Consider the following 16,724-nt stretch of genomic DNA (forward strand, 5'->3'; position numbering starts at 1 on the left):
GCCGAAAACAGACTGCATAATAATAAATGGCATTTGCGGCTGCGGGCGAAGCTTGACGTCGTTCCGAGGCAAGGCTGTAAGGCAAAAGGTTGGCGGAAAATCGGCGGCTATTTAATTACCGGCCAATATCTGGCGCAGAATGTGGGTAACTAGGTCTCCTCGTCCCTGTTTCGTAACAGAGCCGTAGAAGCGTAGGCCTGGTAGGTTGACTGGAACGATCCGGCCGGGAAAGTCTACCCTACATCCAAAGTTGGAAACGAGGCGAGGTATCCCGTGCTAATGGATGAATAGGTCAGCCCGGACGTCCAATTTCGCTGGGTGTCGTTGAACGTCATCGATCCCGCCGATTCTCGATTTCGTCCCCGATCGCGCGAAAGTTCGCGGAAATCGAAAGTACCAGAATGCGTGTTGCGACAGTCCCGTCTTGTTCTTCGGCTCGTCTTGCTCACTTCCATCGTTGGGCTTTTAAATGCGACGGCTTAGTTTCTAAGTGGACCGCGAATCTTCACGCGATAGAACAATTTTTTTACAACGAGTGAAAGATATAGGAGCCGAGAATAATTTAATTGCTTTCTTTAATCATTAAGTGGACCAACGTTCTTGATTTCTTTGAGTCTTTTCACTATTTTCAATTTTATCCTCCCATTTTTGCCATAAATGCATGACATCCGCATTCTATTTATGAATTTATGAGATATATAATTATATTTATAATATAAGATATATAATTTTTATTTATATATCTTATAATAATCTATTAATAATAATCTATTATTATATATAATCTATTATATTTTTTATTTATATATCTTATATATATATATAAGATATATAATTTTAAATTGTATAGTTATAGTTTTTGAGTTAAGTTTATAATTACAGTCTCTGAGTTAAGTTTATAGTTGTAATTTTCAAGTCAAGTTTACAGTTATAGTTTTTAAGTTAAGTTTATAATGATAATTTTTAAGTTTATTATCATTATTTAGTTTTTCAATCAGATTTCAAGTTTTACAGGAAGGCGTCGATTAAACGCGAATTTTATTTAAATAAGAAGCTCGATAAAATCTTAAACGTTCCAGAATTTTAATCAAGTTTTTCACATTCACGATCTGTCCATTTCGACGAAATTCGTAGATTGTACATAAATTTGAGAATAATTTTTAGCACACACTTTCTCGTCAACGATCGTGCACACTGTCAAGACGAAAATAAACCCCGGAATTCGAGTAGAAACTACATTTTCATGAACTCTTCAAGCGATCCACGAAAATCGGAAAATCTGATCCAGAAATCGCCTATCCTAATTTTCCTTATCAAAATAGCTAAACTGTTCTACGGTTATCGAACGCAGAAACAACGTAGTATTTTCATTAGACGAAAATCGAGCAACCGGTTAAAATAAACTGGCGTGGAGAACACTCGATTGTCACGCGATTAAATATCGAATAAATGTTATCGAGCGGCACGCGGGGAGTTACGCAAGCTCGCGACCGTCACGGTCTGCTCGCTTAAGGGGTTAATATTTTGGAAACCGGAGGCTGCAGGGACAAAATGTTTGCCGAGCAGTTTAAGCGGATTAATTTGACGATTATGACGGCATCGACGTGACCGGGTAAAATCAGTATCGATCGCGCGGGCGCGCGCGCGCTCGATATTAATCAATTTGCGCGGCGGGGACAGTGAATTTTCTCTGTTTCCAATCTCGCTCGGAGCGTGTTTCGTCAGCGCGCCGGTCAATTTACCGAATCGAATCAGATGCTGGGAGTCGGTGACCGGTGCACATACCAACACGGCTCATTGAGCAATTGCATCTGCAACGGCGGCTGCGTGCGCGAGGCCGCCGCATCTCGCCCGACCCGTGCGAGCCGCGATTACGCGACGCAACGTTTTCGAAACACCTCCGCAACTTTGCGGTCTGCCTTCGTTCTCTTTTCTGCACCCGATCCCCTCGTGGGAATATATTAAATTAGACGCGTAAAAGCGGTTCGATGCCCGTTCCAGAACTAACGCAACCACCCTTTTGTGCAATTATCGGCGATTGCGTATCGGCTCTTAATCGGCTAAGAGAACGATTTTCATGCCGGCTCGTACCGGGATTCGGTATGCTCCGAGCAATTTTCCCGGCATCCTAATTTCTTTATACATAATAGCCTAACGCGAACGTTCGGGCAAATGAGATTTTAGTTGCGCGACTAATTAGATTAATCTTCGGGATTCGTTCTACTTGGCACAATCATGATTCTACGGGCGATCTCATTTTTCTATTATCGTTAATTAATCACAGCGGTGCGAATAATTATAGAGTCGAAGCAACTTTTACGTTTTCAGTGATATTTCGGGAGAAACTTAACAAAACGTCGTATCTGTATATTTTTATATTGGGAATAGTAGAAAATAAAAATATAAAAATATGAATCTTTTGGTTTTTGGTTAAATATCAGTGAAAATATAAAAGTTACTTCGAGCCTATAATTATTAGATTGCGGATTTTAGGCAGATAAAAATATTCTAATTTACTGGAACGAAATCGAAATCAGATAAATATATATATTTCGTTATTCATATAACTTGAACATATCGAAGATAGTGTAACAATGTTCTTAAATTTGTCTATTGATTTTTCTATTTGTATATTTGTATTTTTGATTTTGTATTTTTGTATTATTATTGGTTTCGTATTTCACCTGTCCATTTTCGGACACAATGTGCGAGATTTTTTCACACAAAAAAAATCAACAGAAAGTGAAATGAAGAAGACAGAGAAAAACTATCCATCTTGAAATATCATTTGATGGACTATTTTGGAATTAATTCAATTGTTATTGCGCTTTAATTCTTAATGAATTTTAATTAGTACGGGGAATACATTCAGCGTTATAATTCTGAAAAACCAACACAAGTGTTCAGTCGGCTTCACCATCGGCAAGGATTCTTCCTCGGAGTTTTCTTCGCAGTCGTTGGATTAAATCAAAGGGGCGGATGGGAAGGGGGCAGCGAATTCGAGGAAGCGTCGGCACTTCGTTTATTCAAAGTAAGTCAGCACACGACCCGGCGCGAGCCGCGAGGGGTTAAACATCCGGGGGAAGCGATCACGCGATCGTCGACACGAACGGAAACGATCGCGGCCGTATCACGGCGCAGAAACGCGGAAATCGGCCGTAACCGCAACACGTAATACGCTAAAAGGCGTTACGCTACCGGATAGTTGGCAGGCAGATAAAGTTCTTTCACCCGGAGCGTTCCGTCGTTCGGCAAATCGCAGCGCTCGTTGCACAGCGGCACGCCTCTTTCCCCCCCAAAAAACGATTCGTAACTTCGTGCGATTTTGATGATTTTTAACGTGCTGTCAACAATGCAAAATTCAACGTAGAACATCAGACGTTATCGACGCGTAAGCATTGTTGTTAACATATTTCTCGCGAACGCCAGGCTTATCTTACGACATTTTGCTAAAATTATACAATTAAAATATAATACTTATATTTTAATTTTAATTAATTAAATAGTTATTAATTTAATAAAGTATCGTAAGTAAAAGTAAGCTATTTAAAAATTTTTTTTATATAGCTATTAATTTTAATTTTTACTTTAATTTTCATTTCAATATCCTTGATATAACAAATAAATGACATATATGTATATAAAATAAATGATACATAAATAACTTTGAACTAGAACGTCTTAAAAACGGGCAAAATTTTTCGATCGCAAAGGGTAGTTTCTTTTATACTCTATTTTTCTAGGACACCTCGAGACGAGAGGTATAATGCTTAATTCAAAAATATTTTTGGACTGCGGATTTTGTGCATGTTTTACGAAAATTAGTAAATTTAGCAACGATAATAGTTTAATAAAACAATTTAAATCAGGGGAAAGATTCAAGATATTTAAGCATGTAAACGATGCAATAATTCTCTTTAAATTTTAAATATCTAAATCTGAAATATAAATCATCAATTTTGATATAAAAAATATGTATATATATATTTATTATTTATTATATATATTATTATATAATATATTATGTATATTATTATTATATAATATATATATATAATTATTATTATATAAATAATATATATAATATATTATATATATATTATTATTATATATATATATATACGTCTTTAATCCGGGGGCACAGAAATTGGGGCATCTCCGGCGTACTATCCGCGACAACGCGGACGCGTTTTCACCGTCCCGTTTATCGAGCCGATCGAACCGCGATTTATGCGAACGACCGGAATTTTCTGGTAGCCGGTTCCCCGACCGATATTTAGCCGGGCGTTGTTTTCGCCGGGAAAAATCCGCGCTTGCCCCAGGTGGCCCGATGCGGAATCACGATACCGGCTCTCGCCACGCGGTATTGTCGGCGGCCACCGGTTAATTTGGATGTGGGAGATAAATGAACCGCGCCGGTCGCGAACGGGATGAATAGCGGTGCAACTGGTTTCAATGGGAACGATTTTTGCCGGCTGTTCTTGATTCTATTCTTGCTGCAATCGCCGCGCGGACGACGGCGGACACGCGGCCGAACCGATTTCTAAATTCTCCACTCGTTTGCTTCGATTTGTTGTCCCCTCCCCCCTTCCCGCGCGTTCCTCGCAGTGTAATAGCGCGTTTAGCGGGCCATTTGACGCTGTATTTGTTGCGGCACTTACCGGGAATTGTGCGCGAATTATTTGCTAACTGCTCCCTACCCCTTCCAGTCCCCGCGCGATTTTTTTCGCCGCGGTTTCGACATTTTATATGCCGAAGTGAATTTTTGCCGGCCACTCGTCGAAACTGCGGCCACTATGCGGTCATTATGCGAGATAAAATCGTAGCGGCGTAAGTGACATTTTCGAAACTGCTCACTTGTTGATTAAAGTGTAATCCATGCGTGTGCCAAAAATGTTCAAAAGACGAGTGAGAGATATGATGAAGTTACTGTACTCCGAATTATCTTCATAATACATTTGGCCAGTAAACAATACGCGCGTCAGTAGACAATAAAACTTCCCGTTTCTCACAACGAGGACAATGTGACTTGCGCCACTATGATTCTGACCCACTCGATTATAGCTTCCATTTATTGCGCGCGGTTGAAATTGAAGAGAAACTTCGTGAAGTAACCACTCGGTCGATGCATCTATGGAGTAATTTATAACACGCATTAATAGGTAATTTATCTTCGGAACCAATTCAGTGCCGTCAAAAAATCTAAAAAATCATTATAGTTCATTTTATGGCATAAAAATTGTATAATCGATCTTCGCTGGAAAACTATTAGCACGTTTTTCAATCTGGATTTTGAGTGATATTATCTTGAAGATTAGGAGCATACTCGTTGCACGAATTACACATATGATTATTACTTTTAATAGTCGTCAGTAGAATGCGCATATTTATGCAAAATAACGATTAGAAAAACGAGAATGCACGAAAAAGTGTCTTTCTACCCTTGATGATTTTAACGAACTGAAATTACGGAATTCGTAATAAATAACAAATAATAAATTACACCGACATTCTCAAATAATTTTAATCTGTCTACTGCTTTAAATGGCGCCTACTCGTGTTTTATCACCGGACTGCACTTCCTCGTGCAGCATAAAAAAATGTAAGAAACATAAATTAGACGGAAATATATTTTCTCGTTTAATAAAAATTATTATATAAGAAGTCGCGAACAATATATAAGAGTATTTTTAAATATGTCCAGAATATGTCCACACAGTTTCACATTCGACCGATATTAATATCGATCAGAAATGCATTCGGATCCGCTCATCGACCGAATCATCCATATATTAGAATTGTTACGAAATTCGTGATTCCAACCTTTGCGATTTCCGAGCGACCGCGTCCTGGAAATAGATAGTTCACTTATCGGTGGTTGTAGCACCGTGAGCAAGATAAATCACTGTCCATTAACATTTAAATCCAGAACTGAGAGACGCTCCGAGCTCGTCGTATCACGCTCACGTCGCGATTTTTTCCCGGCCGATGGGACTCGCGGGAATCGAAAGTGCAACCTGCTCGTCAAAAATTTCCTCTCGAGCGGTGGGTAGCTGTTGCAACGGCCGTGAAGACGAAGTCCCACGCGAGTCTCCCGGCGTCGGGTACGTTGCACCGACATATCTGTTCGGGCCGGTTGCATATCTCTCCGGAACCATTGTCTCGATGCAAGTAGGCCTGCATCAGAATGCAATAAAACTCTGCCCCTCCAATCGGCCGGCGTACGTGGGCGGCGCGTACTTCACGCCCGTGCGATTCTTATGCCGCGACCCTTTGATTTTTCGTCCCGCGAAATGCAATTTTCATGTACCGCAGCACTATTTGCATAAAATAATTACGGCGACAAGTATGCGGCAACGCGACCACGTAGCCGATGCATTCTGGCGTTAGTGAATTCCGTAAAATGCAACTTCGACTTCCAAATGCTAATTCGATCCGCAATAGAACGCTTCGATTTTAACCCTTTGCGATCGAGTGGCGACTCTGAAGCGCCACAGACTCGTTTATATTTAAAAAAAAAACTGTTAAAATTGCATTGTATAACACTTGCCAGTAGGCTAAATTTCACGCGCATAAATCGCAATAAACTATATAAAATAGAAATATTCTAGATCAGAAATCATGTTTCGGATTTCGAATACAAATAGCTTCGACCGCAAAGGGTTAAAATTAACTCGAAAGCTGTCGATCGACGAGCGATTCAAGTGTCCGATCGGTGTCAAGCTTCGCCAAGCTCCCAGCTTTTTCCAAATGTATGTCAGACTCGAAAGGAACCGTGAAATTGAAAAAAAGGGGGGGTAGGATAATGGAGAAATGAGTCGAGAGGGGAACCGCAGGTACCGACGAAGAAATTCACCGTGATTTACGAGTGCGTAACGCGGTCGCCGTTCCTCAAAAATGGACAGCCCACAAAGGAAATGCGAAAACCGCACTCGTAAAATTTGGCCGCAAAACTTGGCCCATCATAAATTTTCTCTACCTGACGATTCCGTGGCGCTCCGTGCTCCTGCGGCGAGCGCTGAAAATTTGAAGACTTCCGGCCGAGAGCGACGGCTCGCTCTAAAAACGACACTCCTAAAAACGACGATCCCCTGGAAACGGAATCTCGTCGCGCTCTAAACGTGTAGCCGAACGAATCCAAGGATCGTAGACTTCCGACGGTGGAACTAACAGCTGACTTAATTTTCTAATTGCTTTCTGTCACGTTTCCTAACAAATTCTAAGAACGAATATTATTTCACGATGAATTTCCAATTAGATGCGCCAAGTTTTCGAAGAAAAATTGACGCATAGACAGTTTCTGCTGCGGAATACAATATATATTATAATATACAGGCTGTCCCAAAAATGTCTCGCAATCCGAAAGTGGCGGGTTCCTCAGGTCATTTGAAGCAACTTTTTCCTTTACAACAATTTTTTCCGAGGCACCGTTAACGAGTTATTAACGAAAAACAGTGACCAATGGGAGGCGAGCTCGGCTGGCGCGAGGCGACCGAGCCAGTGAGCGGAACTGGGCTTCGTGCGCTGGTTGGCTGGGCCGCCTCGCGTCAGCTGTACTCGATTCTTATTGGTCACTGTTTTTCGTTAATAACTCGTTAACGGTGCCTCGGAGAACATTTTTGTAAAGGAAGAAGTTGCTTCAAATGATCCGAGGAACCCGCCATTTCCGGATTGCGAAACATTGTTGGGACACCCTGTATAATATACTATAATAAGACCAAAGTGCAAAAGTTTATTATCACAATCCTCGCGTCAAAATGGCGGGGCCAAGCATTAAGTTTAATCCCCAGTAATTGCAATCGCGTGGTTCGTTGCCGCGCTATCTTATCGCCGACGTAACTACATACATCATATCCCCCGCCCCCTCGCGGCCCTTGCGCCGCCACCTTAACCGTTTATCGTTCATTGCGCCCCCGATCGTTTCTGTAACTTCCCGAAAACTTATTTCTCTCGGGGGCAATCCTGCTCGCCGAGTACAATGAAATAAATCGCCGCGGCCGTTGCGCGCTCGTAGAACGAGACCGCGACTTCTTCGCACCTCGGCGCGGGCAAAGTATTTTTTCGCGCGACAATGGAAGGGAGAAAAGAGAAAAAGAAGGAAAAAGTTCGTTCACCGGAGGATTTGCCGGTCGGTTCGCAGGGTTGTAAAAGAGCGAAGTCCTTTAACGAAGTTTACCGAACGGCTGGAGAGCCCGGCGCGTTAACTCCGCCGCTCGAGGATTGCTTTCACGAAGGGAAAAGTTTTCTTCCACGCTCCATTCGCGAGCAGAATACTCCGCTTTCCTTTTCCACGGCAATCGGACGGAGAACAGAGAGATTAGCTAACAGGTGTTTCAGGTAAAGCTGGCAGGGTCGATTACACGCTCGCCGGTAGAACCCGGAAACCTGGAACGATAAATCTTCGGGCCGCACAAAAGGGATCCGGGGGGAAGCGCCGGTTCAACTCGGGAATTTTAACTACGAAATGCACCGAATAACCGAACACTGTGTCGTCGCCCCACCGTTGCGACAGCCTATCGTTTATTCTCGTTCCTTTTTTTTTTTTTAAATTGAACGCTTCCCGTTCCCGGAACTGTTTCGCGAACTGTTCGGGAATCAACCCTTCGCGCGCTCGGAGTCGTTTTAACCCGAAACACGAAACAGCATTTCGATTTTAGACGACTTCACATCGGCGCATTTTGTGCACACGAAATCGAGTTTATTAACAGCTTTTCGTGGACAAACTTTGATATAACGTTTGGTTCATAATTTTAGTTATGAATATTCGTTGGCAATTTAATATATTGAGACCATGGAACAGTTCTCACAATGAAAGAACTTAGAAAGGCAGAAAAGGAGGAAGGTTGCATTTATTTATCACTAAGAAACAGCTATTTTATATTAGTATGTAAAAGCAACAATAAGACATTTATTCTGATTTTGAACAAGTGCTATATTGTAACATTTGCGTACAATTGAATAAATTATAGTAACGTATAATTGAATAAATTATAGTAAGGTATAGTTGAATAAATAATTTTTAACAGAGCGACCCGCCATTTGGACGGGTTCCGTAAATCCAGTGTTAACGGCGACGAACAATGCCTACAGCTTAATTATTAATCACAACCACTCGAGTGCAAGGGATTAAATCCATATGCGCGCTGCGAATAAGAATATTAAAATTTAAAAAACAAACATAACCAATCACAAAATATCGAACGGTTAAAAATAGAATAGAGATGACAATAAGTGCTCGCAGCGCAGAATTGAAATGCACTTGCGCCCACTTCGTTGAATCTTTATCCGCTGTGGCAAAGTAAAATTATAACGTAAAGCGTTCGAGCAGTTTCCGATCAGATACGAAACGGAACGCAAGAAAGAAAAATACAGTAATAGAAAGGATTAATTACAATGTGTTCGAGAGGAACAATGGAGAGCGCTGGAATCGTATTGGAAGTCTCCTTGAACGTTTCAGTTCAATCATGTCGTGGCTGTATGCTCGGTGGCCGTAGTTAGGGTAGGTCAGGCTTCGATTATATTTAGAATAGTCACGTAGTCCGACGGTCTATAGTAATATATTCAATTCGAACCGTTTAACGGATCTGCCGCATGACCATGATCTAGACGCGGCGAAGTCGTCCAATAACGCGCGCAAACGATTTACTTCGAAGTCTGGCGAATCAAGCAATTAACCCGCCGCGATCCTGACACGGTTGTCCTATTTCATAAACGCGGCAGGGTTCTAGTAGCTTCTTCTCCCCTATCAGCGTTCGCGGGACGTCGCCCCTTCGAACGCGCGATCCTCGAGACCCGCGATCCAGTTAACTGCTAGCAAAGATTAGGCCGAAGTTCTACGGGATCCCGAGAGATCGGAGCGGTTCGTCCATGGGGAAAAAACGGGAGAGAAGTGAAAGTGAAACTGTAGGAGCTTTGAATCCGAAAGGAATCTACGAGCCGCTAGAAACGTTCCCGTTAACCGACGTTAGGCTACCATGGCTACGACACGCTAACTGTATATTCAAGGCTCGTAGTTAGGGCAGGTTAGGCTTGGACACCGCCCAGTTTACGTCAATTTAAGCTCAACCTTCCTTCGCCGATTGCTAGGGTTACCGCACATTGCTAGTTTTCGGTCCAAAAATCTGAGCTCGTCTCCGACGAATTTTGATAGAACGTTCAATCCTTTATCGCAGCCACCGTGTGAACGTTGACACCTTTCCAAACGAGATAACTTCATCAAAATTGAAATGGCCTGAATTTTTTGTAATATTAGACCTAGTTTACTGGACAATGAATCATTTTTTCAGTTTATCGTTATAAAACACACGGATAAAAAAGCCTAGATAAAACGCACAGATGAAAAAGTTGGAAACGCGTAATTTCAATTTCAATTTCTGTCAAAAATTCTGAGTACTCATTGTCTAGTAAACTAATTGGTTTAACGTTGTAAAAACGTACAAGCCAATTGGTGCAGATCTTGAAAAAGTGATTCCGTTTGAAAAATTGTCAACATACTTTCCGTTTTGCAAAAATATAAATCGTCCGCGTTGTCCCAATTAACATTTCCGAACCTCGTTTCTCACCCAACAAATTAAGCTTTAAATTAATAAAATTATTTTTCCGTAAATGAGAACAAATAAATGCGATTACATTTGGAAGAGAAGTGTCAAATTAATAGATAAGAGATTTGAACTAAGTACAGCGATACAAGTTAATTGGACACGATCGTTTACAACGTGGACAAAAACGTGGCAAATCTCCCCAGCGAAAAATAAACGAAGGGGTTGGACTACCAGCAGGTTTGTCAACGTTCAACGACCGTTCGACGGGACGCCGTCGATAAGCAACGATCCGCCGTCCCCGCGATCGTTCGACCGCAGCACTATCAAAGAGCGCTTTCGATAAATCATCGAGTTCGTTACACCCAATTAGGTCAGAAGGGAGCAATCGGGTTTATCGGGTAATACGGTGGCACGGCGGCTAAACAGACAAGAAAGGAACGGTCCGATTGCAAAACTAATAGGTCGCTATCGGTCTAATAAATGTGGCCGGTGTCTGGCCGCTGTTAAACCGTGGTCGTCGGTAAGAGAAATGGCGGTCGGAGAACGAAGGAGCACGAAATCCCAGCAGGTTAATCCTGACCTACGAGCAACAGTCGATTAGGGAGCCGACGTTCAGGTTCCCGCTCACCTGTGATCTAACTTCTACTTTCCGTAGACATAACCCACGTGCTCCGGCAGAGGTGTGAAGGCACATGTGTGCACGCGCGGCCGCGCGAGTGTCTGCCAGGGGTTAAGCTGCTTTCACTCTCCGTGTGTTAGTGAGTCAACATCGTGGCAGGGGAACGCAGTATATCCTCTGATTCTGCATCGGGGAAATCAGTGCCGTGCCTTCTAGTTCCGCCGATGGTGTCGTTACGTTTTTTCTCTCTTTTTTTCAGCGACAGTAGAGTCCTTTCATCGATGATCGCAGCGGAGGACGCCATTTTGGTACCCCTGGCACGCACTGTAATTTTTGAGCGAAAGTAGAGATCAGAAGATTCTCTGATATTTAATCAAATTAAGCAAAGAAACATCGCTAATAAAATGTAGGAACGCTCGAAGACCTTTTTGACGAAAGTGGAATACGGTTAGGATTACAGTAATGTCTCCCTTACTGACGCTCAGATTGTCCACTGAAATGGATAATTTGGGAAGAGGAGATACGATTATTCGAGATTCGATTATTATTATATATTACCATTTTTATAATCCTGGACAATTTATAACTATAAAAATAAACCGCAAGGCTCGAATAATCGTATCTCCTCTTCCCAAATTGTCCATTTTTGTGCGCAATCTGGGCATCGATTAGAGAAACATTACTGTATTTATGATTTTATTTATCGATATATTTTCCGGCATACATATCTTCCAAGCTACTGCTCCTAATAATCCAAAAAGTTTGACGATGTTCAGAAATTGAAACGCTGTTGTCTGAAAAGTAATTTGGATCCGTTTTTTCGTGCAGCCACGTTTAATTCTCCGGCAGGTCGAACTGGGACTAAAGCTTCTGCCAAACTGGTCTGCGTGGAAAAAAATGTGTAAACGTGGAGGCGGGAAGTAGATAGAACGGGTCAGAAATGGAAGAAAGTCGATAAAATTCGAGAAACACAATTTCCTCTCCGCTTTTCCAGCATTTAAGGATCGGCGGGCAGCAAATAATCTACCCCCGGCGTGCAAGTAGGCCAATTACCATCGAGTTCGCGCGCGGCATTGTCTAAAACTTTTGTTTACCGTATTCACGCGGAATTTTGCGTTACCGGGAGATATATATTTGGCGCGAGGCTGGGAACGGGTAAAATAGGACCACCCGTTTCATGGTGGCCTCCGCAGTCCCCGGACTACAAATACTTTGTTCTGCGCGTTAGGACCGCGTCCGCAGACAATGCGCCGGGACACCGTCAGCGTGCACGCGTGCACGCATAATAAAGGCTAGGCCAAGCCTCTTCTCACTGCCGATCAAAATCCTTGATCCTAATGACGGGTCAGCCGTGCCAATTGGCCATAGGAACGAAACGGTCGTGCCTTCGAGGATGCTATCGCGGCCGGAGTCCCCGCGCTGATAAAGCTGCGGCCGGGCCTTATCGCCGGCGCCCGTCGTCGATTAACACCGATTTTCGAAAACGCATTTCGCGGTCGCCGTCAACGCGATCCTTGATCGAGCAACGAAATTTTCCAGCTAAGTGGAATTCCAAACGAAACTTTGGAGAAAACTGGAGCACACCGAGAATTTCAATAGAATCTGTTGACCTGAAATTGTTTAACGGCTGCGACTTTTATGCTGTGGTTTTTGCTTCTCGCGATAACGCGAATTTGTTGTACTAATGTTTATCGGTTTGCCGGTGTTTCAAGGTTTACTAATAGTGTACTTTTTCTGATAATGGTATAACACATTTTGGAGCAATTTAAATAGAATTAGAGTTGTTTAAATAGAATTTGCAAATAGTTCATGTTAGGTTATGTCAAGGTTATTTTGGGTAATTTTATTATTTTATTATTCTATTATTTTATTATTTTATTATTTCATTATTTTATTATTCTATTATTTTATTATTTTATTATTCTGTTATTCTATTATTTTATTATTTTATGATTTTATGATTTTATTATTCTAGGTCATTTTTATATTATGTCACCGTTATCGGTGCATGTGTAGGACCCCTTCTCCCTTCCTCTTGACCCCCAAAAATTTCGGTTCATCACGATACCGCATTACAACCCCTACAGCGAAGAAACAACCCTTTCATTAGGTATTTTTCTTTTTCAAACAACCCTTTGGTCGAACTGAAAATGCCAAAGCGCAGTGTCACGAAAAGTAAAAGAAATGCGAACTGGACGTACCGTCTACACCTTTCTCGTCGAAAAGACGGTTGAAAAGTGGATTCGGTTGTTGACGAATCGCACCCCGGGTTTATCGAGGGGTGGGGGGGGGGGCGACGTTCGGGTCGGTGGAGGGGTTGAAAATTGTATCGCGGGGCTAGAAAGTAAAATGTCGAAGGCGCCTCGGTTTGAAAAATAAAGGGGGGCGCGAACTCGGTGTGATACACCGGTGTCCATCAACGGTGCAACGCGCAGGCGCCGCGAAGTCGCGGCACACCACGCCGCGGCGGACTCACTCGCGCACCGCATCGCACGCCACACACAACACACCGACTAATAACGTGCAGGCTTCGATTTGCAGTTACCGCGAGGACCACGCGGTCGCCATAGGAAAAGCAACAGCTCCGTTTCGCCGCGTTAGTCGTGTTTGTTGCGTGCGCGCGCGAGAGACAGACAGAGAAAGAGAAAGACAACACGGTGAGCCGAGAGAAAGAGAAATAAAGGGAGAGAGAGCGCGCGAGAGAGAAAGAGAGAGAGAGAGAAAGAGACAGCCAGAGAGAGAGAGAGAGAGAAAGAGAAAGAGAGAGAGAGAGAGAGAGAAGTTAAGTCAGCCGTCCGTTAAAAGGGGGGACTGTTTTCGAACGACACGTCCGCTGTCGCCAGAGCCCAGTCGACAAATCAAAACAAAGCCCGCGAGTTTCGCGGCCGGTGTCTCGTGGCCGCATCGCATCGCATCGCCGTCGGGCCGCAAGCTACACAAAGTGAGTTGTCAACGACGCACCACACAGTGGCCGAGGAAAAAAGTTCGCGTGGCTGACACGGTCGTTCGGCTCTCGCATGAGCTCGTGTCGTGTTATGTCAATCCTGTTCGCACGTGAGACCACCAACGGGAGGACTATTAGAACGATACACCGTTGACGTTACCGTAACGGTAACCACGCCGCGAGGCAAGATTCAGTGCGAAATCGCGGGGGACAGCCGTCGCCGAGAAATGACCGTGCAAAAGTTCAAACCGCGCGGGAGTGCATCGGAGGAGCAACAGTCCGGCGACATCCTGACACCGTCCAACGAGCAGCTGGACAGCGACAAAGAGCAATCCGGCCAGGTCTGTTACCGCGGCGCGCCGCAGGATAGCGAGAATCTGTTGGGACGCGTGCTGGCTGGTAAGCTAATACACAATCATTTTCCCGAAACGGGCGCCCAGGGTGCAACAGCCGCGACAGTCGAGCTGAGAACGATTCCGAGAGGGTTTTTTCATTTTGGCGAAACCTTCGTCGATCGGGTCTCGATCGGTTCGGGGGTGGTGCGCCTTGGGTCCCCGAAGACGCGAGAAGACGGAGAGAGGCTTCTCGGGTGAGCGCGAAACGAAAGGAAGAGTTTATTTTCTCCGCGTGCGACCGGATGGCTCTCGATTTGGAGTCGCAGGGCGGCACGCGTCTAGAGGTAGGCCCCGGCCAAAATGGTAAAAACATGCCTAACGTGGCCGTAGATCACGATTCAGGTAGGAAGGAATAGAGAAAGAGGCGGTTTCACTTTCCAGCGGGGTTGGAATGTAGGTCGCGGGGCCCGGGACGAGGCTAGTTCGTTGCCCTCGGTCGGCGGCCTTCCACTCTGCGCTCCGGCAATTTTTCTCTCTCCTCGTCGCTCCGCCGGCCGCTCTCTTCGTCCGGCCAACGGTTCGCGTTCCCTCTCTTTTCGCTCGCAGTTCTAGCCTAGATAGTGAGTCTCTCTAGTGGCGCTCCCACCCTAGGCTCCTCCCCCCTTAGCTTCCCCCAGGCTGCCCTCCCTACGCGATCGCGCCTCTCTAGCTCTCCCCCTCCCTCTCTCCCTCTCTCTCACTCTCTCGTTCTCTGTTGCTCTCGGTTCGAGTGCTTCCACGTATCCTCTCCTGCTCTCCCACCAGGCGGTGGACTCGCTCTGGCCTGAACTCGTCGTGAACTCTCGGCGTATAGAGAGGCAGTGTCTGCGTCTCTTTCCATCGCGTTGCTCCGTAGAACAAGAAAGTAGGTCGGTGGGGCCTTGGCGCGAGGCTAGTTCGTTCACCCTGCCTGGCCCGTAACTGGGGCAAGATGAAATTAACCGAGCGGCCCGCCACCTCGCCCCACCGCCTCCTCTCGCCTCCTCTCGCCTTCTCCTACCTCCGTTCGGCAAGTAGAGTGAACTCCGCGACTCGTGTGGCCAATCGCCGCCGGGCCGGTTCAACAAACTCGAACTGGGTCTCCCTGCCGACCCGCTCGCCCCTCGCCTACCGTTCCCCGCTGAGTAGTTTAGCTACTCGACCAACCTCCCCACCCACGGCTATCATCGAAGGTCACCAACACACTCGGCTCGCTAGTTGGTTCGCTCGTTCGCTCGCTCGCTCGCCCTCCTATTCTCTTCTCGCGTAAAAGAGAGACTGATGCGCGGCTCTTTGTACAGTTACAATGAACCGTTCATAAGCGTTTGCCTACCTTTTTGTTCGCCGCGACCTCCCCCATTTGCTATTTTCACCGCGGGGGGGACGGAGGGGGGCCCTGGACACCGCTGTTTTCGGCTATCGCTCCAATTCTGCCGCGTGACCTAGGTCTAACGAGGCTTTAGAGCTACTAATGACCATGGCGGACCTACCCTTCCCGTATCGTCGGCTGAACGAATACCCCGATCTAATCAGGGTACCATCCCGCGCCGAACCTCCGGCCGCGAGGGGGGAAAGAGAAGGTGGCGGCGACTGTGACACGGAGCGTGCACGCACACGCGCGACGCGGCACCAACACAGCTCCGTTTAACCGGCTGAGAATTCTGCTCGTAGGCTCCGTTACGTAACCCCACGATAGTGAATTACGTGTGGACTGCCTACTCGCGGCAGCCCCTTCTCTCTCTCCCTCTCTCTCTCTCTCTCTCTCTCTCTCTCCCTCTCTTCTTCTCTCTTTCCCCGATTTCTTTTCTGACCGATCCCTCTCCCGCCGTGTCCCCGGAGAAAGTACATTATATGGCCGCGCTGCTGGACCGTGATCACTCTCGCTAGGAGTCGCGGAATGCTTTCACCGTTTCCCCGCGCTGTTCCTCGTCACGGTGCATCCGCTGCCGGAGCACTGACCTGTCTCACCGAGCGCAACTACGCGGCTGGTCGAGTACGGCTCCTACCCGTTCACCTACCAATTGAATCGTTCCGTCCCGTCGAATTCGGTCTGCCACACGCGGACGCCGTCGACCGTCGACGATGCCGAAAGGCTGGCCACGTCCGAGCGTGTGCGCCCCGCCGGCCGATATCTCTTTCCTCGGACCGCCGGCGACTAGACGCGTAATTTTAGCAACGCCTAACCCGCTGACGCAACGCTACCCCTCGGACCTTCTTCGCACCTTGGTGAACACGGTTTGAGGGTTACTCGCTGTCGTCGACGCGAT

At 45.4% G+C, this 16,724-nt stretch overlaps 1 protein-coding gene across 2 annotated transcripts in view; it reads left to right on the top strand.

Moving 5' to 3' along the window:
* The window catches only part of E75 (ecdysone-induced protein 75), a 255,527-nt gene that overhangs the window by 109,002 nt on the left and 129,801 nt on the right, over positions 1 to 16,724 (top strand). The window contains exon 1 of one of the 2 annotated variants that reach the window (XM_076519170.1): positions 13,654 to 14,503. The exons of the other annotated variant lie outside the window; for it this stretch is intronic. Coding sequence (XP_076375285.1) covers positions 14,332 to 14,503 — 172 coding nt within the window. The 5' untranslated portion in view covers positions 13,654 to 14,331. Of the gene's footprint in view, positions 1 to 13,653; positions 14,504 to 16,724 lie in introns of those variants that run through there. 2 annotated transcript variants of the gene reach the window in all.

The sequence above is a fragment of the Megalopta genalis genome, chromosome 2, assembly GCF_051020955.1.
Source record: "Megalopta genalis isolate 19385.01 chromosome 2, iyMegGena1_principal, whole genome shotgun sequence".
Taxonomy (NCBI): domain Eukaryota; kingdom Metazoa; phylum Arthropoda; class Insecta; order Hymenoptera; family Halictidae; genus Megalopta; species Megalopta genalis.